Genomic DNA, 26,888 nt, shown 5'->3' with positions numbered 1-26,888 from the left:
ATGTAATCCATTTGAAAAGACCTGCATATAAAATGGTGTAAGCCTGGAAAACTTTAAAAAAGACCCATTTCTAGCTATTATTTGTATTCTGTGTATTTTTATAATAATTTAACATACGTATAATTCCCTAACATTTACTGCACTATCTAATTAACCTTTCTCTATTTTTTTTAATATATTTTTATTGATTTTTATACAGAGAGGAAGGGAGAGGGATAGAGAGCCAGAAACATCGATGAGAGAGAAACATCGATCAGCTGCCTCCTGCACGCCCCCCACTGGGGATGCGCCCGCAACCAAGGTACATGCCCTTGACCGGAATCGAACCTGGGACCCTTGAGTCCGCAGGCCGACGCTCTATCCACTGAGCCAAACCGGTTTTGGCAACCTTTCTCTATTAATATGTACAATTCTTATCTATATACTGGAAATGAGAAAACTGACATATGGGTTAAGTAATTTGCAAAATATCACATAGCAAGTAAGTGATAACAACAATATTCAAAGTCATATAGTCTGGCTCCATAATTCTAGCTTTTAATCAGTATGCTCTGTGTTACTACAGTTGCTAGTTATAGTACATATGGCAGTATTTGCTAAAATGTCTCAGAGTATATTTTTAAAAATTTCTTTATTGATTAAGGTATTACATGTGTCCCTATTCCCCCATTACGCTCCCCCCCACCAACCTCAGAGTGTATTTTTTAAGAGATTCTAGTTAATACTGGAAACCCAGCTAAAATTCCAAGAAGTTAAAAAAACACCTTTTAGGATCATTAGGCTGCTTGTTACCAATGTTCCAGTTCTAATCCTTGCAAACACTTACCCAGCCCCTTAAAGTACAGCATGGTCACGTGACTTAGTTTCATCAATAGAAATGTAAATAAAAATATTTATCACTCCAAGTGGAAGCCTTTAAGAGAAGTTTGCAATTCTCCCTTTTCTTGTTCTACCAGTCTGTGCCCTTGACTGATGCTAACATGGACCAGCACTTTCCACTCATCCATGCAATATGAGCAAGAAATAAACAATTGCTCCTTTTTAAGCTACTAAGATCTGAGGGTTGTTTATTAATAATCATAGCCTTATCCTCCTAATATATTAGGTAGATTTTTCCTGGGAAGTGACGGATAAAAGGGGCCATTTTGGGGACATGATAAAGTTTACAGCATGGTTTTATGTTCCAAAAGTTCATATTGAATCGGTTACTTGGGATTTGGAACATTTTTTTTTAGAGGCTCACCTTATAAATACCCTACAGAAGCTTATTAAAACCCATAATTTAAAGAAAAAAGAGTAGAAAATAACAGTGCCATTAAAATAATTAAATTAAAAGAACTAAGTAATAGATGTAAACTTGTAGACATTTTGAAGCACTTCACAGATGTTGAAGGCACTGTTCTTTCTCTAGTGTGTATTGATTTCTGTTCAATATGGTCATTTTCTGCCTTTCCTTGACCCTGTAAGATCAGTAGATACCCTCTCTGTTTATGAATGACTGCCATTGCTTCCATGGCTTGTAAGTGGAATGAAAAGGAAGAACTAAAGAAAGTTATTAAGTGACAGGAGAAGAGTTGACTTTGGGTGGTGGGCACATGGTGCAATATATAGATTTTGTACCATAGAAACCCACACCTGAAACCTACATGTTCATTTTGACCAACGTCATCCCAATATATTGAATAAAAAAAGAAAGTTATTAAGCAAAGGATATATGAACATTTGAAAAAAAAAAAGAAAATGCTTAAGTTAAATTCAATGACTTGTGAGCAATAAAATAGAGGGATATTTGTTAATAAAATATGAAATGAGTATTCTGTAATTTCCCAAAAATTTCTTTAAAATCATGTTTCATAAAGGTAGGTGACTGAATTTTGAACAAACCAAAGAGATTATGAATTCTTTCAGGGCAAGGACTATAATTCATCTTCATACACTGAGAATCTGACCTAACGTTTGATAATAATTCTGCTAGATTATGATAAATGGAGGGTCACATCATTAAATGCAAGACCCATCAATTTCACTTCAAAAAATATTTTTTATTGATTTAAGAGAGGAAGGGAGAAAGAGAAACTTCAATGATGAGAGAGAATCATTGATTGGCTGCCTCCTGCATGCCCCCTTCTGGGGATCGAGCCCACAACCTGGGTTGTGCTCTGAATGGGAAGTGAATTGTGACCTCCTGGTTCATGGGCCAATGCTCAACCACTGAGCCACACCAGCTGGGCCATCAATTTTACTTTTAAAGTTTTTCTGTTTTTTCACTAATGTTTGTATTGCTTTGGTTCTCCAAAAGCAAATCTCGAAACTACTCAACATAATTTCTTCTAAAATGTGTAATAAAAGTCCTGTGCCAATTAACCAAATGTTCTTGGACTGACTAGTAGATTAAAAGTTTTCCTATTCTGAGAAAAGATCAAGAAATAAGTTAAAACTTATTTTTAAGCCCTCGCTGGTGGTTCAGTGGTTAGAGAGTCGGCCTGTACACTGGAAGGTCTCAGGTTTGATTCTCAGTCAAAAGTATGTACCTGGATTAAAGGTGCAATCCCTGGCCCTGGTCAGGGTGCGTATTGGAGGCAACCATTCAATGTGTGTGTCTCTCTCTCTCCTCTTACATCTCCCTTCTATTCTCTGAAGAATCAATGGAAAACATATTCTCACTCCTCAGGTGAGGATTATAAAAAAACAAACCAAAAAAACAACAACCTCAAAACAACTTTTTATTTTAAAGCAGACTTGGAGAACTGGATTTTTAAACTATAGCTCTGCATAGTCTATTTAATCATAGCCCACTTAATATCACTATACATAGTAGTTTACAATAGTAGTTAATAAATCCAACTTTGGCAGCAGATAGCTCTGAGTTGGAATTTGAGCTTTGCTTTTTATCAGCTATGTAATCCTGAGTACAGATCTCAGACAGGGATTCCATGAGATAATGTAATTAAAGCACAGAGCTAAATGACTGGCACAGTAAATGTTCAATAAATGTTAATAATAGTATTACAAAAAAAAATGATGATGTCAATGAAAGATTGGATTAAAAGATATTAGATAGCAAAGAATAAACGTATTTTTAAATCATTCCACTACTATCCCACTACTATTGGAAACTTACAAAATGTTTGACTATGGAGAACGCTACAAAACAAGAATGAAATTGCAATACTGAAACAAAGGAACAGAGAGTCTTAAAAGACAAGGGAGAATTAGCTTTCTGGTTAGTAGAGGCAGTGGCATCCCTGGTAGAAGGAAAAAGCAGATGAACAGGCACATAGGCATAAAAAGAGCTCGTTTAGAGAACTCTGAGGGCTCAGCAAGGACACAGTATACAGCATGTGCTGGGGAGTAGCAGTTGCCTGTAAAGACAGACACTGAACAGACCAAGATCAAGGGTGAATAATACTCTGCTAAGAAGCATTATGTAAAAACACAGAAGAGTTAGCACCTGAGTCCATCCTTGCTATGTAGATCTCTTCCTAACAGCTAAAAGAAAAAATGTATCATCAACTGAATCCTCCAATGCAGTATTTTCTAACTCACACTATATAAAAATGCCCTTTTTTACTTAATGACAAAAAGCCTCACCAAATTTGTGTAGTTGCCAGGAGTATTTTAAAAGTATGGCAGCATACAAGAACTTAAATGATATCTGCTTTTTAAAAAAATGAAGAGAAAATAATTTTCCCTCTTGCTTCCCTATGTAGTTGCACATTGATTTCACTTTTACATGGGTAAATGAAGTCAGAGTTAACAGTTTCTATTCCAGTGCATTCTACAGAACCAGGGGAATCCTGGCATGTGTCATTTTTCATTCATTGTTCATTTTTAAGTTCCCAAAGATTTTACACACACACACACACACACACACACACACATATGTGTATATATATGTGTGTGTGTGTGTGTGTATAATTTTTGTTCAGCTGACGTTTCAACACACTGCTCAATTTTCCAATGATGTTGGAAATTCCAAGCAACACTATCATTAATTTTTAAAAAGCATACCTAAGAGCGCAGTGAGTTTGGGAAGCAGTCCAACTTGTACCATCTTATTCCTCAGTCCTGTGTCAAAGGACAGGTTTAATAAAAGCCGGAGAGTGATATTCAGCAGATCTTCATGCTCACAAGGTACCATTTTTACCAGTTTTTCAACAATATCCATTTCCACCTATGTAAAATAATAATACAAATGCAGTGAGGTTCTGTTGCACAATAAGACAAAAAAAAAAGATAATTTTTTCATTGTACCCTAATTATGTGTTAAGCTATATACTCATTTTAATCCATAAACTTCTCTAAAAGCAAACTTTAAAAAATGTTATTTTTATCTTTATTGTTGAAAGTATTACAGATGTCCTCTTTTATTCCCCATTGAGCCTTTCTGGACCCCACCTTCCCTCCATCCCAGGCCTTCACCACACTATTGCTTGTGCCCATGGGTTATTTGGTTATTCTCTTCCCACCCATCCACCACCGCCTTTCCTCTGTTCCATGCTTCTATGTCTCTGGATCTATTTTGTTCATCAGTTTATTTTGTTCTTTAGATTCCACATGAGTGAGATCATGTGATACTTGTCTTTCTCTAATTGGCTTATTTCACTTTGCATAATACTCTCCAGATCCCTCCATGCTGTCTCAAAGAGTGAGGTCCTTCTTTTTTACTGCTACATAGTATTCCATGGTGTAAATGTACTGAGCTTTATTCATCCACTCATCTACTGATGGGCATTTGGGCTATTTCCAGATCTTAGCTATTGTAAATTGCACTGCTGTGAACATAGGGGTGCATATATTATTTCTGATTGGTATGAAAGCAAACTTTTGAAGTGAAAATATACATTGCCACATCATCCCTTCCTTCCTTTACATAACAGCATCAACTAGAGGACAAATTACACCGGGTTCTTGAAAATATATGGGTTGCCACCTACTAAGTGCCAGCCCTGTGCTAGAGCAAACAAGATCTAGTCCTGGCCTTCAAGGACTGCAGTCTAGAAAGAGAGCAGAGAAATGGAATAAATAATTAAATACAATGTGATGAAATGGAATGCATAAAGTGCTCTGGAAGCAACATGGAAGGAAGCACTAAGCTACCTAGAAGAACAGAAAAGACTTCAAATTAGAAACAAAGTTCTTTAAAATGTGTAATAATTTCCTCTCTGGTTAAGAGAAGAGAAAGCAAGTGGTCAGACATTAGGGCATAAAAGCTTGTTGAGAGATGGCTGTGCTTTGGTATGACTACAATACCAAGTGTATGCTGAGAGTGGCCGATGCCCAGAAGGACAGGCACTGGACAGATCACAAAAAGCTTTTAATGATCTGCTAAGAGGTTTAAATTGTCCTCTAGGCAGTAAAGTGCCCAGAATGGTTTTCAGTTCAGAGGGTGATATGGTCAGACTAGTAATATACAAATAAACATATCAGTAAACACACACACACACACACACACACACACACACACACACACACACAGATACAAACAAATGCTTATGGTACACTGTATAGGTAGAGATTGAAGGTAAGTGCTGAAGAATATATTGCCTTGTGATTAGGGTTTGAATCAAAGAAAGAATATAAAGATTGAAGAGGAAAGACTAATTTGAGAGGTATTTAAGAGATACAGTCAAATCACATGAATGAGCAATGAAGAGGAGGCACTGAAGATGACTTTCAGGTTTTTGGCTTGGTTCAATGTGTTCGGTGACTTGCTAGGAGGACTCACAAGACTCAGCATATAATCCCATTTATGACTGTGATTCATTACAATGAAAGGATGCAAAGTAAAATTAGAAAAGAAAAAAAGGCCTAATGAAGGCAAAGTCCAGAGAAAACCAGGTGTAAGCTTCCTAGAAACCTCTCCCCACAACGAATACAGGATGTGCTCCAGTGTTGGATTAAGACTGAGACTTGGTGCCCAAGATTTTTTACTGGGGGAAAGTCACATTGGTACCCTCTACCTAGCTCAGACTAAAATTGCAGACTCCCAAAAGGAAAGCAGGTATTTAGCATAAACCACATTGCTTGTGCAAACAATTTAGGCACAGTAAACCAGCCTTATGAGTTAGGAAACAGTGAAAACACTCCAGAATTCCAAGTTCCTAGACACCAACAATGGCCAACCTTGTGAGAGGGCCTATATAAGAGCAGTCTCAGGACCCTTTTCCACATTGTCAATAAGGTGGATGTAGGTGCCATTTAACTAAGCTTTATAAGTTGAAAAACAGGCATGAGACAAGAAGAGCAAAATTATTTTAATTTTTGTCATCTTTAATTTTAGGTGACTATTCAGTGGATCTTGGGAAATCTTGTAAAATTCAGGAGAGAGCCTGGTTTACAAGTAGTATTTGAAACTCTAGGACAAGGGTCAGAAAACTATGGCTAGTGTGTCTAATCTGGCCTGACATGGCATTTAATAAAACCCAAGAGCTAAAGCTAATTTTTGACCTTTACCTTTTTAAATGGTTGAAAAAATTAAGACACATGAAAATTATTTGAAATTCAAATATTGCAGTTTCCATAGAGTTTTATGGGAAAACAGCCATGCTCATCCTATATAATAAAAGCCTAATAGGCTAAGTGTCCGGTTGTCCATTCAACCAATCAAAGTGTAATAAGCTAATGATATGCTAAGGTCACTCAATCGCTATGACATGCACTGACCACCAGGAGGCAGACGCTCCGACTGATAGTATAGCTTGCTGCTGGTCCGGCCAATCAGGACTGAGTGAGACGGGCTGGACACGCCCTGGAGCCCTCCTGCGATCCCTCCCCAGCTGGCCAACCTCCCGCATCCCTCCCAAGCCCCGATCATGCACCGGTGGGGTCTCTTGGCCTGGCCTGCGCCCTCTCGCAATCCAGGACTTCTTGGGGGATGTCGGAGAGCTGGTTTCAGCCTGATCATGCAGGCCAGGCTGAGGGACCCCACTGGTGCACGAATTTGTGCACTGGGCCTCTAGTTTGTTTATAGACTGCCCATGGCTGCTATCATGCTCCAGTTGTGACAGAGGCCGTATAAACTGCAAGTCCTAAAATACTGACTACTCGGTCATTTACAGAAAAGGTTTGTTAACCTCCCAAACCTAGAAGATTATAACATTGCATCAAGAGAGCTTGTTTTAGAGTGTGAAACCACAGAGGACAGATCTTATTTGGTAATATAAGCCCTGTATTCACATTTCTTAGGGTAGCAATCAGAAAAATTTGGTTATAAAAATATCACATATCTTTATTACAATGCAATGGCTAAAAAGGAGAGCAATCTATACTAATAAAAGGGTAATATGCCAATTAGACTAGACGTCTTCTGGACATTCTTCCTGACAAAGCCGGGCCCGGGTGAAGCCACCTGTGGTCCTGGGCACCTGCGGCTGTGGCCGGCCCGGGAGAAGCCGCCCGCGGTCCTGGGTGCCTGCGGACGGCCAGAGGGAGGGAAGCCTGGGTCCCAGGTGCGGGGGGCCAAGGCAGAGGTGGTTAGGGGCGATCAGGCTGGCAGGGGAGCAGTTAGGGATGATCAGGCTGTCAGGGGAGCAGTTAGGGATGATCAGGCTGTCAGGGGAGCAGTTAGGGGCGATTAGGCCAGCAGGCATTGGGGTTAGGGGCAATCAGGCAGGCAGGCAGAGTGGTAGGGGTGATCAGGCAGTCAGGCAGGTGAGCGGTTAGGAGCCAGCAGTCCAGCAGTCCTGGATTGTGAGAGGGATGTCTGACTGCTGGTTCAGGCACGATCCCTGTAGGATCCAGGCCTAAACCGGCAGTCGGACATCCCTCAAGGGGTCCCAGAATGGAGAGGGTGAAGGCCAGGCTGAGGGATACCGCCCCCCCACCCCCCACATGCATGAATTTCATGCACCAGGCCTTTAGTTCTATATAACTACATAATTTTTTATCATTACCATAATGTTTATGAAAAATCCTGCTCCACTTTTTCTTTTATTAGCGGTATAAAGCAAGCATTTATTTATACCACCTTTTCCACACCTTTATTGCAATTGTTCACTGACCTTGTAAATGCTACATTAATAATTGAGCCCTAGATATACTTTTTCCCTTTCATTCCATCCCAGGGAGTACCCTAAAAATTTTGAAATGCTAAATTGACCAAACAACAATTTTGCCTTCAGAACTCTATCTACTCTCCAAGGTCTCACTGCTGTTATGTCTGAGAGCTCTTCATTATAAAGTACAAATCCATCTCCAAAGACTCACTAATTAGGGTCTCTTATTTCTCCTAGTTTAGTCTGTTAAAGAGGGTGGGTCAATCATTCATTTGTTAACTGCCAAAAACCATTTCTACAGAGGCCAGTGACAAATACTTATCACATTTATACCAAACTGTGGCTCTGTCATTAGCTTCATTGATTACAGTGAATAAATTCTTTTCCAGATTTATTTCTTTATTCATTCAACAAATATTTCTTAAATATATGTTCATACATATATGAACAGGAAAGAAACGGTTCCTGACTTCATGGATTTTATACACCAGAGGGTGTGAATTACAGCAAAAAAAATAATAACAATTATACAATTATTTAATTGTAATTGTGTAACTATTATACATGAGAAAAAAAAGAGTACCATGAGACTGAACCTGAGACCATCTCAGTATGAGTTGTTGTCAAGGAAGTCTTCTCAGAGGAAAAATAATCTTCAAGACAAACAGATATTATCTGAGGTATATAGTAACCTAGAATTCTGTATGCATACATTTGATAACATAGATGAAATGGATAAATTCCTTGAAAAACACAAACTACATTACCACTCAGAAAGAATAGATAACGTAAATAGTCTTATAGATATTAAAGAAGTTTAAAGAAAGAAAACTCCAGGCCCAGATGACTTTTTCACTGATGAATTCTATTAAACATTCAAGTATAAATAATGCCTATTCTACACAAACCCTTGCAGAAAAATTGGAGAGAAAATGCTTCCCAATTCATTCTATGAGGCCACATTTATCATAATAGCAAAACCAGCCCATGGCATAAGAAAACTATAAACCAGAAATCCCTCATAAACAAAGATACAAAAATCTTCCACAATACATTACCTAGCAAAATATAGCAATGTATAAAAAAATACAATACATCATGATCAAGTGGTGTTTATCCCATGAATGTGACCAGCTTAATAAGTGAAAGTCAATCAATAAAAATCCCTGTATCAACAGTCTCAAGAAGAAAAACTGTATTATCATTTCAAGCAATGCAGAAAAGGCATCTAACAAAATCCAACATTCATTCATAAGTAAAAGTCTCAAAAAACTAGGAACAGAACAGAACTTAAACTGATAGAGCATCTACAAAAAACCTAGATAACATTATACTTACTAGTAAAAAACATTGCTTTCCTTCTAAGATTAGTAACAAGGCAGGAAAGCCCACTCACAGAATTCCTTTTTAACATCATATTAAAGAGCCTCTCTCTAGTAGCATAGGAAAACAAAAAGGCATGCAAATTAGAATGGAACAAATAAAACTTTCTATTTACAGATAACACAATTTCCTACTTAGAAAAGCCCCAAGAACATAGAAAGAGTAACTACAACTAAAAAGTGAATTTAGCAAGGTCACAGGGCACAAATATACAAAAATCAACTGTATTTCTTTATACTATCCATCACAACAGATGATAACTAGACTTACTGCAGTGATCATTTTGTAACATACATAAATATCAAATTTCTATGATGTACAAAGAAACTAATAGGATATTATATATTAATTATATTTTAATAACAGATCAACAATGGAAAACTAATTTCTTTTATAAAAACTACATTTTTAAACTACATTTTTTTTTTTTGCTAAAAACTGAAATAATGGAAGAAATCAAGAGAGACCTAAACAAATGGAGAGCTATACCATGTTCATGGATTGGAAAATCCAATGTGGCTCATATATTGAATATATATTATTATTGACAATAGACCCAATGCAATCCCAATCAAGATTCTAAGATTTTTTTTTAAAGAAATAGATTGGGTATGATTCTAAATGGGTATGGTAAAGTAAAAAATATGAAAAAGCCAGAATAATTGAAAAAAAGAGTAACAACATTTGAGGCCATGTACCACCTAATTTCAAACTTACTATAAAGCTACAATAATTAAGACAAAGATGTATTGGTCAAAACTTAGACACATGGTAAATGGAATAGAAAAGAGAGAGTCCAAAAATAGAAACACACATATATAGCTGAATGATTTTCAACAAAGGTACAAAGGCAATTTTAATATGGTGTAAAGGCAATTCAATGGAGAAAGAATAGTCTTTTCAACAAATGGTGCTGGAACAATTGGCTATCCATTTCAAAACATGAATCTTGATGCATAACTTGAACCATATACAAAATTCTAAGAATGGATGGATCACAGACTAATAAACAAAAGAGCAACAACACAAAGCCTATAAAACTTATTGAAGAGAAAGTAGGAAGATATCTTTGTGACGTAAGTTAGGCAAAGATTTCTTAAATACAACACCAAAATATAAACCATTTAAAAATTCTTTGATATACTGGACTTCATAACAATTAAAACCTTCTGCTCTTGCCCAGCCTGCGTGGCTCAAGTGGTTGAGTGTCGACCTATGAACCAGGAGGTCACAGTTCAATTCCCAGTTGGGGCACATGCCTGGGTTGTGGGCTCAAACCCCAGTGTGGGGCATGCAGGAGGTAGCCGATCAATGATTCTCTCTCATCATTGATGTTTTTATCTCTCTCTCCCCCCTCTTCCTCTCTGAAATCAATAAAAACAAAGAAACAAAAACAAAACCCTTCTTCTGCTCTTCATAGGAGAATGAAAAAACAAGTCACAGAAACTAGGAGAAAATATCTGCAAAACATAACTATTGATAAAAGACATATTCAAAATATAACAAAAAACCTCAAAATTTAATAAGAAAAAAAGCAACCCAAGGAATATATATCCTCTCTGTTGTTACTATTAAAATCGTATTCTAATATGACTTATTACCTTTTTGTTATACTGTATTAAAATATAAAATCTCAATTTAAATTATTAATTAAAATATTTTTTAAGCAAACTAAATTTCCTTTAAAATATATAACTCTAAAAAGCAAGGTCAGTATTAGTTCACATCAACACTAAAATAAATACATTATTGAAATAAATAATACAACCTCACAAATAGATCAGCCATCCCTCCCAACACCCCTTTGAAACAAAATCGCCACAGGCTTCATCTGTTACTAATTATATTAAGTAATATTTTTCTTTTGAAAAAGCAACAGTACACACTGGTGTTATAGAAAACTTAATAATAACGTAACCTGGAGAGTTTTAAAAAAATTAATTTGTATTTCCATTGCAGAAAATGGAATGTAAAATTGCCAGGTAGTCCAACCAGATAGTTAAACGCTAGACACAGCCTTCTAATCATGTCTTTCAGGTTTATAAAAGCCCAATCCCCAAAGCTAAATTTAGTAACTGTCTCAACATGAAATGCCCTCTTAATTATATATCTATAAAATGGAATGTATGATAATTGTTTTATTAAATTTCTATGTAAAGTGTTAGCTTATCAACAATCAGAAAATTTCTTCCAGCCTTTAAGTAATTCTTTTCAGTGTTTCTGGCAGCTATTTAAAAATTGCTTATACTTAAGCTTGCCAAAAATTAAAAAACAAAACAAAACATAAAATAAAGACAAAAAATTTTTGTCTTAAAGGCAGAGAGAAAGAGTAGGAAACATGACCTGGAGATCTTTGAGCAAATTACTTAACCTCTCCAACCCTCTGCCACTTCACCTGAAAAATTAGGAGGTAATTCACTAAATCTAAACATGGAGGTAAGGTCCAGTCAAGCTCTAAAAATCCTGATGCTAGATAATGCCCTTAAATAAAATGCACTTCTTCCACAATAAAAGATGACATGCATACCAGCTACAGTAAAAATCTGGCTAATCATTCTTATGCATGGATTACCTTTCCTGAACCTTGTTTTTCCTCCTTAATAAAAAATGAGGTTTGATGAGACCATTTATATTCTGAATCTATGATCTTACCAGAAAATAATTTTAATAATATTCTTGAGGTAATTTTTGATTGAATAAACATATCAGTAGTGTATTAAATATTAATCTAATCAATAAAAAGTAGATATATGCTGATGAATAATCAATTTAAATTTTGTGAACCTACTACTATAGGTGAACTTAATCTAAATACATAAATGGAAGACTATACTTCAACTTAGAGCAACAGAAAGCAACTATTTACCACATTCTAATTCCTCAGGAGTATACACATCACCATGTCATCATATTCTTCTTAAATATAAGGTTAATAAATTTATAAACTGTTTTTCATTAATTTCTCTTAAGTAAATTCAATCTTAAAGCAATATCAGGCATACAGTGATCATCAATAATTAATAATGATAGATGACAGATACTAAACATCTGTGGGTAAAATAAAATTTCTTATATTTCAAGTGTCAGAAATGAAGGCACTTATTAAAGGTGATAAATCAGTCAGGTTTTCAAAGAGCATACTGTGTCATCTGATAAACATAAGCTACTTTCTAGTTCATTTGTTTTAAAAGAAGAAAAGAAGAGTAGGAAGAAATATTGTATATTTAGACTATCTGAAGAAGAATCCATTTATACCAATAATACATAGTAACATAATGACTTATATTAGCATATAGCTCTAAAATAGTTCTCAGTGGAGTTCAGACCAATGAGCCAATAATTCCATTTTTAGGACTATAGCATCCTATATAATAAAAGCCTAATATGCTAAGTGTCCGGTCCTCTGTTCAACCAATCAAAGTGTAATATGCTAATGATAAGCTAAGGCTGCTCAACCGCTCACTATGATGTGCAATGACCACCAGGGGGCAGACGCTCCAACTGGTAGGTTAGCTTGCTGCTGGGGTTCGGCCAATCAGGACTGAGCAAGACAGGCCGGACATGCCCTGGAGCCCTCCCGTAGTCCTTCCCTAGCTGGCCAACCTCCTGTATCCCTCTCCAGCCCCGCTCATGCACCGGTGGGTCCCTTAGACTGGTCTGCACCCTCTCGCAATCCGGGACCCCTCGGGGGATGTCGGAGAGCCAGTTTCGGCCTGATCCTGCAGGCCAGGCTGAGGGACCCCACTGGTGCATGAATTTATGCACCGGGCCTCTAGTAAGAAAATAATCAGAAATATGGACAAAGACACATGTACAAATGTGTCCTCTGAAGTGTTATTTATAATAGCTAAAATTATAAACTTAAATATTGGAAAGCAAGGTAAGGTTAATGTCTGATCTATTTTAAATATAACATTGTTCTAACAAAGACTTTTAAATAACATAGCAAAAGCAGGTAATTTTTATTCAATCTAACCTAATAAAAGAGTAATATGCAAATTGACCATCACTCCAACACACAAGATGGCCGCCCCCATGTGGTCAAAGATGGATGCCCCCATGTGGACACAAGATGGCCAGAAGGGGAGGGCAGTTGTGGGCGATCAGGCCAGCAGGGGAGGGCAGTTAGAGGTAACCGGGCCAGCAGAGGAGGGCAGTTGGGGGAGACCAGGCCAGCAGGGGAGGGCAGTTGGGGGGGGACCCAGGCCTGCAGGGGATGACAGTTGGGGGGAACCAGGCCTGCAGGGGAGGGCAGTTGGGGGCGACCAGGCCTGCAGGGGAGGGCAGTTGTGGGGGACCAGGCCTGTAGGGGAGGACAGTTAAGGGTGACCAGGCTGGCAGGGGAGGGCAGTTAGGGGTGACCAGGCCAGCAGGGGAGGGCAGTTAGGGGCAATTGGGCTGGCAGGGGAGCAGTTAGGCGTCGATCAGGCTGGCAGGCAGAAGTAGTAAGGGGCAATCAGGCAGGCAGGCAGGCGAGCGGTTGGGAGCCAGCAGTCCTGGATTATGAGAGGGATCCCAAATTGGAGAGGGTGCAGACTGGGCTGAGGGACACCCCCCATCCCCGTGCACGAATTTCGTGCACTGGGCCTCTAGTCTTTATATATTTCTGTATAATGCATATTTTCAGAAGGGGAAATAATATACAATTAACTTGTATGCCTCAAAGGCCACTGCAATAATTCAAACAAGAAATGAAGAAGGTATAAGAAAGAGGGCATGAACTGGTACAAATAGCACTTGGAATAGAAGAAAGAAGGAATGCTAAGGAGCAGAATCAATAGCTTATGCCTACCAACTGGAACAGTTAAGTGAGAGAGAAGAGACTGGGCTAAACTGAAATTTCACAAACAATATCTGAAATACAGGATAAAAAATACTTTAGGGGAAAATTATATAAGGGCAGATAACTCTGAAGCACAACTTAAGTTTAAATTACTTTCTATATATACTGTTTAATATGAAAAAATTCATTCTATACAACATTAGAAAAAGATGTTTATATTTTTCTATAAGCTTCAATTATCTGGAGTACTAAGTAATCTGAAATGTATTTCCCAATAAAGCTATTTAAGGGAGTTATTGTTATTATTAAATTTTCATTCAGCATTATCTTGGTAGGGGGATAATGTGTTTACTTTTTATCAAAATATTCTAACTTGAAAATGGCAAATATGAACAGTTTCAATGTAAGTTACCATATCATTTTTATTCTCCATAAAAATGCTGAGTTTCTTCAAGAATGACACAACTAGAATAAGCAGCTCAAAATTGTCCCGATCAAGAGCCTTCACCAGCATGTGAACTATGTTCTTATTCCTCATCTTCAGTTCTGTGCGCGTATCCTCAGCAAGATTCAGAAGCAAATAAAGAGCAACTAGAAAAGTAAAACAGATGAGATTGGCATATTGAATCAATAATTTAATAAATCATTCCTGCTCACTGAAGTAACAGATGTAGTTCTTACAAGAGAATATATAATTTTGAAAATTTTAACTAGTTATTAATTTATTCATTAGAAAACATTTGTTATTATTAAATGCTATGTTATATAAAATACAACATATATATAAAATGACATTCTTATGAAGGACACAAGAACCATAATAAGACAATGATTCATACCCTCTTGGAGCTTAGCACTTAACAGTAATCAAATGGAAATTAAAGGAATATGTTAGCAAATAATAAAATAGGTAGGTGGGGAAAAATAATTTTATAGATCTAGAAAACAAGGTAAAACTTCAACAACTAGAGGCTGCTATGTTAAAAAGAGCTATAATCCAAAATGTATTGTACAACTAAGCTGAATCTAAGGATTCTAAAACCTTTTTCATTTTTAAACTGATTTTCTAACAGCCACTACAGGAAATAACCTATATGAAATTCAGTAATATTACTGTTATACCAGACAAAGTTGAGGTCACTGTCTACTAGTTCTAAGTAAAATTTCTTTTAAATATCTGTTATAAAAGTGACTAGGTTGTCAAAACTCATATAATTGTTCCTTTTGACAGAATTATGTAACAGATAATGTTTGACATTTTGCCTTGATGGACAGAAAGCTTCAGAGTTAAGACTTGAACACTTTCTGCCAGAATTATGTAGGCCATTATGGTCAATATGATCTTTTTGCTCTCCTATGGCCTCGATTTTATTCATTTTTTAGTATTTAATTTCATGTATTCTTATAAACTATCTCTAAACCTTTATGAATAGAAAAAATATATGCATAAGTATGAAATATATTGAAATATATACATAAGTATTCAATTTATTTAATAAACATTTGAGTTGGAAAGGTAATTCACAATAATTAAGTACTTGCTGTATTCCAGGCACTATACTAGTTGATATATAAATAGTAACCCATTTTTTTTCTTAAAGTGGCATCCAAATTGTATTTAGTACACTTACATGCAATATAATAACTGATATATTTGGGGTTATATCTAACATATTATCACTTGTTTTATTTTTTAATTAAATTGATTAGGGTGACATTGGTTAATAAAATTATATAGGTTTCAAGTATACAGTTCTATAATACATCATCTGTATGTTGCATTGTGTGTTTACCACCAAAGTCAAATCTCCTTCCGTTACCATGTATTTGACCCTCCTTTACTCTTTTTTTTAAAAAAAATATTTTTATTGATTTCAGAGGAGAAGGGAGAAGGAGAGATAGAAACATCAATGATGAGAGAGAATCATTGATCAGTTGCCTCCTGCATGCCCCCCACTAGGGATCGAGCCTGCAACCCGGGCATGTGCCCTTGACCGGAATTGAACCCGGGACCTTTCAGTCTGCAGGCCGACACTCTATTCACTGAGCCAAACTGGCTAGGGCCCCCTTTACCCTTTACTATCTCTCCCTCATTCCCCCTTCCCCTCTGGTAACCATAATATATATATGGAGTATTATTTATCTATAAAGAAAGAAGGATATCTGCCATTTCTGACAATACAGATAGACCTTGAGGGCATTATGCTAAATGAAATAAGTCAGACAGAGAAAGACAAATATTGTAAGTTCTCACTTATATGTAGAATCTACAATAGTTGAATTCATAGAAATAGAGAGTAGACTGATTGGTTACCAGAAGCTGAGTTGTGGGGAGAAATGGGGAGACATTAGTCAAATGGTGCAAATTTTCAGTTATAAGATGAATAAATTCTTGGAATCTAATGTACAGCATGATGACCAGAATTAACAATATTGTATTGTATAGTTGAAGGTTGCTATGAGAGAACTTAAATGTTATCACCATAATGATAACAACAAAATAGTAATTACTTGCGGTAAAGGATGTGTTAATTAACTTATTGTGGTAAACATTTTGCAATATATACATGAATCAAATTATCCTATTGATACCTTAAACTTACACTATTATATGTCAATTATATCTCAGTAGTCAGCTACAAAGCAGAAATTGATTGTACACTTGAAAGCCCCAGATCATTCTCACTTTGCATCTTATGAATGAGAAACCATACCAGTAAACATGTAAATCTCTCAATAACCACAAAGAAGACTCTATTTTATTAAAGAGAAATATTACGAAACTTTTACATCAATCTTCTATGAAAGCAACAAAATAATTCACTAAGTTTATTAGGGATTGAAAGACAAGATTCTTATTAATGAAAAGGTTACAAAATGGATTAAACATCATCTCTGTGTAAATAAATATCAAGTATCTACACATTTAAAAACTGAGTGGGTTTTTTGTTGGAAAATAATAAGAGTAAAATTTAAAACATTATTACCCATGCTAAAGACACAAGTTTCGTAGCATATTAAAATGTATAAAACTCTCAATTATTCTATTACCTTTACCAATCTGACAAAAAAAAATGGAACAAACTAAATGTAGAGTAAGTATTTTGCTGTATTTCTCAGTGTTTAAGAATTCTTACCTCGTAAGAGCTGTTCCTGTTTTACCACAAGCCCCTGGTATTTTTTAAAGGTTTTTTCATACTCTTTTCTCAAAGTTTGGTTTTCAGGGTCTTCATCAAGTAAACAAGTTAAGGATCTTCCATACTCATTGAAGCAAAGAAGAAACCCTACTGAAAAACACTATGAAGAATAGTGCTATTAAACTGCATGTGCAACATTATCCAGTTATTTTCTCTAATAATTTAACTAAAATAGTATTCTCTGCATAATAATTGTGTCATAACAGGACTTCTTAACCAAGGGTTCAAGGATGTGCTTGGAGTCCTTGGGTGAACACATATTTGGGCTTCACCAAATACTTGAATCCCCAGAAATCATAAGCAAATATTTTATGTATGTACACAAGTTTCTAACTTTCAACAGATTAGCAAGTGGGTCCATGTACCAAAATTATTACTACCTTAAAAATGATTTAGTTAATAAGACTACTAGATTCCACTTCAGATAGATGATACCCAGAATAGTCAAAGGATGTGGATTAGGTTTAAACTATTTAGCACCCTCTTCAGAATAGATGTCAAAAAAGAAATATACCAAAGTTAGAGGTAAACAAAATTTAAAAATTACATCTTATGGCCCAGTTGGTGTTGCTCAGTGGTTGAGCATCGGCCTGTGAACCAGGAGGTCACAGTTCGATTTCTGTGCCCCGGTTGAGGGCTCAACCCCTGGTGAGGGGCGTGCAGGAGGCAGCCGATTGATGTTTCTCATCAATGTTTCTATATCTCTATTCCTCACCCTTCCTCTCTCTAAAATCAATAAAAATATTTAAAAAAAAACACACATCTTATGGCCCCCAAAACAGTCCCCTGGACACCTGCAGAAAATAGTTACTTCAGTCTGACTTCAGATCCCCAAGCACTTAAAAACAATTTCCTATTGAATGCTACTTGCATCAAAACACAAGGAAAACTTAAAACTTAATAAAATAGCAATATTTTAGGAGAAATGGCCAGAATTCTAATAGGTCATTTTATATTCTTTCAAGTATTATAATCCAGTGATTCTAAGACACATTTTCCCACATGGTAACATCTCCAGAATTTAGATGTGTCTTATAATCCATGATGTGCCATAGCTTAATTGGAAGCATTTTTTTCTTCATCGGTTATTTGTAAATAATGGTACATCTTACAACCAATGGTATCTGATAGTTACAGGAATATAATATGTCCTAAAATATCAGTTCTTATCACCAATCACAATGTATAACTTAATGGTTGCTAAAAGTCCCATTAGTGGTCCTCTTTGCACCCCTCCAGTTTAAATGAATTTTGGGTACATTCAGGAGACTTGGGACTCCAGAAATAATCTAAAATATTCAGGATTTTTGAGTTGTCTATGCGGTTTAAGGCAATACTTATCTAGATGTCAGAAGTTTATAGTGTACACAAAAAATTTCTAAACCTTGAAAGATCCTAATTAAGTAAAATCAAAGCTCATATGTGTGGGAAGGTGCATTTTTATAGTATCTTGGGGAGTCCATGATGGGGACGTAAGAAACATATGACACTCTGCACAATATGAATAATATTTTAACTTTTTAAAAGAAATCAATAAATTTGGGGTTGAAAGGAAAGCCGCCAGTATGGGTTGTTGATCTCCAAAAGAAGTCATATAAGGAAAGACATGAATAAATCAGGACCTTAATCTAGATTCTAGAAGAATTAGTTGTAGAGGTAATATGAAAATATCCTCAAATATAAGAAATGTGATGTTGAAAAAAATATCCTATTCTATATTGCTTCAGTATGCAAGATTACAATCCAGGGACAGAAGCTATTAAGGAGTGGACTTTAGTGCAGTAAGCAAAGAACATTATAATAAATAAAGTACCACATCACAAAATGAGCTAAATCATTAAGCAGTGACATTGTTAAAGAAGAGACTAAATAACCCATTTGTAAGGGAAGTTGCAGAAAATATTCCTCTATTGAAAGATAGGTTAAAATAGATAATTTTTAAGGTTCTTCTCATAAGTTCTATCATTCTGCAGGCCTCTCAAATTTGTATGTACTCAGAAAGGCATTATTGTGCTTAATTAGAAAAATATAATTTAAAGCTAGGTTCATCACCAAATCCATACCCATTCCAATCAAAATCACAGAGAAAGAACTGCATAGGAAACAGTGGTGAGCCAGACTTCTGCTAACCAAAGGATCTTAGGAGGCACAGATGTAGCTACTTAGAGATTCACCAATTCAGTATCCAGAACCACTAATTTATCTCCCTCTATCTCATCAAGTAATCAAAGTTAGATGAGATAAAAAAGTATATGTCAAACTATATTCATTCTGACAGTTTCAATCTTCATCTTAACCTTTAAAAAAATAAAACACTCTTGCATTTTTCATGTTCTGTGAATGGGGAAAAAAAATCCCATTAATCCAAAGCTCATAGCAATAGGCAACAACAGCAGGGTGAAATGCCACTCTAAAAGGATATCAGCTTTCTTCTTCTTAGAAAGTTCTTCTTGCCAAAGCTCATGTCTTTTTAATTCATGATCAATGATATTCATACACAAAGCTCCAATTTTATAGTGAGTGATAAGTCCATGAAACTGAGAAAAGCTTTAAAGAAGAGATTTTAGTATGTGTTTAAAGGAATACATTTTTGTGGGTTCAGGAAATTGTTTAGGGTAAACATTGGTACAAACAACATAGAAAATAAATTTGATATACACATATCAATAAATAAATACAGAGCATACTAGAAAGATTTGAAATTCTGAGATTCCTTTAACTATATTTTAACATGTTACTATTACCTGAATTAAAATTATTTTTAAGTTAGAAATTAAACAAAACACATTTATAATTAAAAACCATTTAAACTATTCAGATACCCCCAAAATAAATCTTCAGACTACCATCTACCAAAACTAATACTGTAACAATACTGTTATTAAGTAAAACTAATACCAAAGAATAAACCAGTAAAGTATTAGCTACTGGCCAGTAGCTCAGTTGGTTAGAGCATCAACCTGATATGTCAAGATTACGGTTTTGATCCTTGGTCAGTGCCCATACAAAAATCAACCAATAAATGCATAAATAAGTGGAACAACAAATCTCTCTCTCTCTCTCCCTCTCTTCCTAAAATCAATCAATAAAAAAAATTTAAAAAATTATTAGCAATCATGTTTTGCATGTTTCCTAGACAATTCATTGATCCAAGTACTTATTCAGTAAATATTTATTTGCTAATTCTAGACACATTTTTAGACTAGAGAAAGGCAATTCTTTAGAAATTAGCTAGAGACTTTTTACAATGTCTCAAAAAACATCTTTCTAAAGAAGATATGTGTAAAATAACACATGTGAATGCATAACAGCTGTGTATGTAAAACAATAACATTTACTGCACTTAGTCTAGGTCAGGCTTTATTCTAAAAGTTACCTAAAAGGTGCTACTATTACTATCCACAGCTTACAGGCGAGGAAACCACGGCACAGAGAGTTAATACAGCCAAGATCACAGAGTTAATAAATAGCAGGACTTAAATTCAAATCCAGACAGTCTACGTCCAGAGTCCATACTCTTAAACTGTGGGTGCATGAATGGGTGGGTGTGCACACACTCATGCTCATGCACACATGTATATGCATGGGTGAGTACAGACTAAATTAAAACAGAACAACAGAGAGGACAGAGGATAGAAAACAGAATAAGAGTTCAGAACAGAGCACGGGCAGACACACAGAGTGACTAAATGAACCAATGATCTACAATCTAAACCAATGTCATACACAAGGAGAAATACAGATAGACTATTACTTTTATTACCTAATTTTAATAGTTACCTGGAAAAACAGAAAAAGATGTAAATTATGTTTGTGGCTAATTCAACACTTTGCTTCCAGTCTTCTCTCAGGACTCTTGCTAATGCACCAAGGGCAGTTTCTAGATAAAAATGGGACATGCAAGTATAATCATTCGTCTTGCCTCTAGTATAAAGGGTGATTGGTTTTAAATGTCTACTTATAAATAAATAACAAAGCTAAGATAGAACTGGGACAACAAAGTAGGATGCTTCTTTCCAACACAGAAAGCTATTTTTAAAATTGAAATCCAACTTTTACTTAAAAACTCATAACATGCAACTTTAAGTCTATTCCTGTATACAGAAAAATAAAATATGATTTAGATAAAGTAATATAAATATATTTTGGGTGACAATAAAATAATAAGACCATTTATTTCTTGAATTGAATTTCCACTTGCTCCAGTAGTATCCTTTTTTTCTTTTTTTAACATGTGATTTAAGGTGTTTGTGAATAAGTAAAAAAACTAGAACTCTAAAAAAAAATAATGAGCAGTTTAGCAAGCTAACACTAGCTGCATTAAAGCAAATTAATAACCAAATAAAAGTTATACACAAAATATTAAGTCTAATATTTTAATATCATGTTAAATTGATTCCAACAGACATAAATAAAACAAAAATTTTTCGCAAAACTAGCTTCAGGGTAGTTTAATAAATATCCACGCTAGATTTTTATCATGAGAAAGGTGAAATTAATGAATTGATTAATGAGAATTATCACATATTAAGTAAGCATAAAGTAATGAGACTGTTTTCAAATTAGTGTTGCTATATGGCTTACCAATTCTTAATATAATAAAAATTAAATAGAATATCTGTGTATTATATATAACTTATCATTTAACTTTCTTTGGCATTCAGGATCTATTATACTTCGTGGACTGCATTATCAGTATTTATCATTGTAATGGAAGTGTTCAATTTATTTGATCTTTCAGGCTATACAGATTATGAAACAATAAGAATTCACTATGATATTAATCCACTCTGAAAGAATTTTTTTAACAAACGGAAAAATCCTATAATGGTGTTTCATGTTTTTCAAATTCACAATGCAGGACACATACTAGTATAATATATACTGATCGCCAAAATCATTCTAGAATTAAGTAATTAGACAGGCAATGTATATTAAGAGCAAAAGCTCCAAAAAGTCCTACTTAACAAAGAATCTGGACATTTCATCACTATAATCCAGAGGAAATAGGATATCATAGAATATACTTTGGAAGTGATATATTATAATACCATGATTTAGGCAAAGGTTTAGTGACCCACTTTTCAAATTTTATTTTTCTCTTTCAATAAAGAACAGAGAAGTATCTCAATGAAATTATAGCTACAAGAATTATACATGAGTTATCAATAAATAGCCCAAAGAAAATTACAGAGTTTACAGAAGGCAAAATTAAAATTCCATTATAATTTTTTTAGAGAATATACTAAAGTGATCTCAAAATAATAAGTAGGAAAATATACAAAATATACAAGAAAATCACAACTATGGTATCTGTGAAAAACAGCAACCTAACAGCAACTGGAGGAGGCAGAACAGTTTGGTGCTTGCTTCCCAAATGCCTCCTCAAAGAACTGTCACTCTCTAATCCATCTGGATGCTTGCTGAAAAGCTCCATTCCCAGGGTTTTCTTTACTTGTCCTGACTCAGAGCTTGCTCCATGCAGCCTTACACCCAGGGCATTTGTTGAAAACTACTTGTTAAGATGTGGCAGTAATGTGCAGCAGCCTTGCCAGTTGGAGTTAACAAGAGGCTGACCTAAATCTTTAAGAGGAATAACTGGAAAAAGATATTCACAGGGTCTTTGAAAAGCTTCAACACATTCCCAGGATTCTATGTGCAGGGATATGCACATGCAAGAGAAAGACCAGAGAAGAACCTAATCTCTCATCTCTGGAAAACCTTAAGGCAGTGTGCAAGCAGGAAATGAAGATAAGGCTCTAAACTACCTGCTATAGCACTGAAGACAAGCCTCCCTCCTCCACACACACACACATAAACACACACACAGAGCTCCCCCAGCAAAGGTTGGGACATGTAGTGCCAGGCATTTAAGGAAATCTCTATACAATCCACAAGCTACTACTAAACTAACTGAGCAGAGGATTCAGTGGCTGCACAAAGAATACAGAATTTACAGAAATAATCCAGGAAACTCATTAAACAAATAAACAGCAAAAATAACAGGCCCTGGAGGGAGTGGGAATCAGATTTTCAGAGTTTCCACAAAATTATTTCAAAACAACAATAAAAAATACAAGCTATGCAAAGAAATAGGACAGGATATCTCTTAATCAGGAAATACAGCAGTCAACAGAAATTGTCCATAAGGAAGCTCAGATGTTGAATTTATGAGACAAAGATTTAAAATAATCTATTGTAAATATATTCAAAGAACTAAAAGAAGTGGCCCGGCCCGCTTGGCTCAGTGGTTAAGTGTCGACCTATAAACCTGGAGGTCATGGTTGGATTCCTGGTCAGGGCACATGCCCGGGTTGTGGGCTCCATCCCCAGTTGGGGGTGTGCAGGAGGCAGCCAATGAATGATTCTCTCTCACCATTGATGTTTCTATCTCTTTCTCCCTCTCCCTTTTTCTCTGGAATCAATAAAAATATATCTTCGCCAAAACCGGTTTGGCTCAGTGGATAGAGTGTCGGCCTGCAGACTGAAAGGTCCCAGGTTCGATTCCGGTCAAGGGCACGTACTGTGGTTGCGGGCACATCCCCAGTGGGAGGTGTGCAGGAGGCAGCTGATCGATGTTTCTCTCTCATCGATGTTTCTAACTCTCTATCCCTCTCCCTTCCTCTCTGTAAAATATCAATAAAATATATTTAAAAAAAAATAAAAAAATAAAAATATATCTTTTTAAAAAGGAATTAAAAGAACTGAAAGAATTAAAGACAAGTATGAGAAGGTAGGAGAACGATGTTTCACCAAACAAAAAATATCATAAAGAGATACACATTATTTAAAAATGAACCAAGTGGAAAGTCTGCAATTGCAAATTACAGTATCTGAAATGAAAAAATTCATTAATAATATTAACAGCAGATATGAGCTAGAAAAAGAAAGAATGAACAAATGTAAAGGCAAGTCAATTATGGAAACAGCCTAGGTGCCCATCAGCAGATGACTGGATCAGAAAACTATGGTACATCTACACAATGGAATACTATGCTGCCATAAAAAAGAAGGAATTATTACCATTTGTAGGCACCTGGATGGAATTAGAGAACATTATGCTGAGTGAAATAAGCCAGTCAATGAAAGAAAAATACCACATGATCTCACTCATTTGGGGATAATGAAAAACAGTATAAACTGATGAACAAAAAGATAGATACAGAGGCAGTAAAGCATCAAACAGACTGTCAAATTACAGCGGGAAGGTTAGGGAGAGGTGGGGGAAATAAGAGATCAACTTGAAGGACTTGTATGCATGCATATAAGAGTAACCAACGGATGCAAAACATTGGGGGGTGAGGGCATGTATGGGAGTGGGGGGGGGCAATGGTAAGGTATGTACACATATAATACCTTAATAAAAAAATTTAAAAAAAATGTAAAGGCAAGTCAATTAGGATTATCTAGTTTCAGGAACAGAAAGAAAAAAAATGAAAAATAAATAAACAGAGCCTCAAAGACCTGGGGAACATCAACAAGCATACTAACATAAACAAAAATGGGAGTTCCAAGAGGAGAGAAGGCAAAAGAGTAAAATGAATATTTAACAAATAATGGCTAACAACTTCTCAAGTTTGCTGAAAAAATTTAATCTGCACATCCAAGAAGATCCACAAATTCCAAGTAAGATAAATTCAGATATCAACACTTAAACACATCATAGTCAAACTGACAATAGCCAAAGACAAAGAAAATGTTGAAAGCAGCAAGAGAAAAATAGTTCAACACATACACAGGATCCTCAATAAAATTAACAGCAGATTTCACATCAGAAACCATGGAGACATGAAAGTAGTGGCATGACATATTCTAAGTGCTAAAAGAAAGACAATCAACCAACAATTCTCTATCCAGCAAAACTATTCTTCAAACACCAAGGAAAAGAAAAACTTAAGGTAGTAAAACTCCCCTATGACAAATACTAAAGGGAGTCCTTTAGGCTGACACATATACAAATGTCAAAAGCTTCATATTGCCTCCTAATTGAAAAAATAAAAAAGTGTTCCAGCCTGGCTGGTGTGGATCCATGGTTGAGTGTCGATCTATGAACAGGCAGTCGGTCACAGTTCAATTCCCAGTCATGGCACATGCTTGGGTTGTGGCCTTGATGCCCCGTAGGAAGTGTGTAGGAGACAGCCGATCAATGATTCTCTCTCATCACTGATGTTTCTCTCTCTCTCTCCCTCTCTGAAATCAATAAAAAAATATTTTTTAAAAAAGTGTTTCAAATAAGAAAAGATACAGTACCAATAATGCTTGATTTCCCTTATTTAAATTAAATGATTGATGAATTCTCCAGAGAACATTTAGATGTTATGCTCTCATGTTAAAAATTTCAAGAAGAAAAGTAATAAAGAGCTGGAAAAAGTATATTTTTAAGTTCAGCATAAATAATTTTAACTTAATTCTCTAATATAATAATTTAAAAATCATATTTTATAATAATTTTTCTAATTTTAATATTTATAACTATAAGTTACCATTTAATAGCAGTTCTTCCAAGTTATCAGGATTTCGAGCAAGTTGCAGGATCAAAGCAGAACCCCGAACCTTGTCAGGTATATCTTCATACAATAACTCAATGTATTCATCCATATCATTAATGTTAGCAACTTCATCAATCTGAAACAAAGGAAGAAGAAGAAAGTATTCCAAAATAATAATAATGCTTAACAGAGCCACTGTCAAAGGAATGATATTTTGTGATTAATATATTGCCTTTTATAATAATAGATAAGTTTTCAAAGGACTCATAGAGGGGAAAATTAGACCTTTGGGTGTTAGGACTTCAATACAAAAGTAATTATAAACCATATGATAAAACGGGAAGTATACAAGCTCTAAACTTGGTCTATCAATTATAAAATATTTTAAATATAATACAAAGTAATTTGTATCACTATAATAAATAATATTTCAAAATATATTGCAATAAAAATATTTAAAACACTTCACAACTTATTTTTCTATACAAATAAATTGTCTAAAAAACATACCCAATAATTTTTGCCTTTGTCGATTAAATACTGACTTTCTACCTTTTTCAGGCACTTCTAAGTTCAATCACTTTTAAAAAATTACACATATGTTTAATGTTGATTGTATGAATTACTGATGGTAAAAGGCAACACCTTATAATCAGATTTCTGTTAGATCAGAATGTAGTCTTACCTCCATTCCTTCAAAAGGAGGTGGATCTTTAGGTTTGCTTGTTTTTTCTTTTTTTTCTGTAAAAAAAAAAAAGGTTTTGTGTTTTTTTTTAAGGAGAAGAACTAGGTTTTTGGCATTTATGAGTAATTTTTATTTTCAGCAGCTGATTAGCTAAGCTTAATTTTGCTTTTAAGTAAGTTCACAGGCATCCAATTCATTCAATAAATACCTATTGATTATACAATGTGAGTTAGTAACTCTATTTAGGGCTAACTAATAAAAGTATACATTAGGCACAAGGCAGTTTATCTCCTGTTCATAGAGAGACAAGACTAACTTGAAAAGGTTTAAACAAATTTTCTATTTCATTTATTT

The 26,888-nt window shown here is 35.2% G+C and overlaps 1 protein-coding gene across 2 annotated transcripts in view; it reads right to left on the bottom strand.

The window, feature by feature from the left end:
• The window catches only part of KIFAP3 (kinesin associated protein 3), a 124,064-nt gene that overhangs the window by 83,781 nt on the left and 13,395 nt on the right, over positions 1 to 26,888 (bottom strand). For both annotated transcript variants that reach the window (XM_080649122.1, XM_080649121.1), the window contains exons 4-10: positions 26,535 to 26,590; positions 25,844 to 25,985; positions 21,141 to 21,240; positions 19,783 to 19,907; positions 17,301 to 17,399; positions 14,576 to 14,754; positions 4,012 to 4,174 (exon numbers count right to left, since the gene is read on the bottom strand). In XM_080649122.1, the coding sequence (XP_080505248.1) occupies positions 4,012 to 4,174; positions 14,576 to 14,754; positions 17,301 to 17,399; positions 19,783 to 19,907; positions 21,141 to 21,240; positions 25,844 to 25,985; positions 26,535 to 26,590 (864 nt within the window). The remainder of the gene's footprint in view (positions 1 to 4,011; positions 4,175 to 14,575; positions 14,755 to 17,300; positions 17,400 to 19,782; positions 19,908 to 21,140; positions 21,241 to 25,843; positions 25,986 to 26,534; positions 26,591 to 26,888) is intronic.

This window comes from Plecotus auritus (genome assembly GCF_963455305.1).
Source record: "Plecotus auritus genome assembly, chromosome: 12".
Classification (NCBI taxonomy): domain Eukaryota; kingdom Metazoa; phylum Chordata; class Mammalia; order Chiroptera; family Vespertilionidae; genus Plecotus; species Plecotus auritus.
Note: the sequence above shows the minus strand (reverse complement) of the source record. Positions and strands in the feature narration are given on the sequence as shown.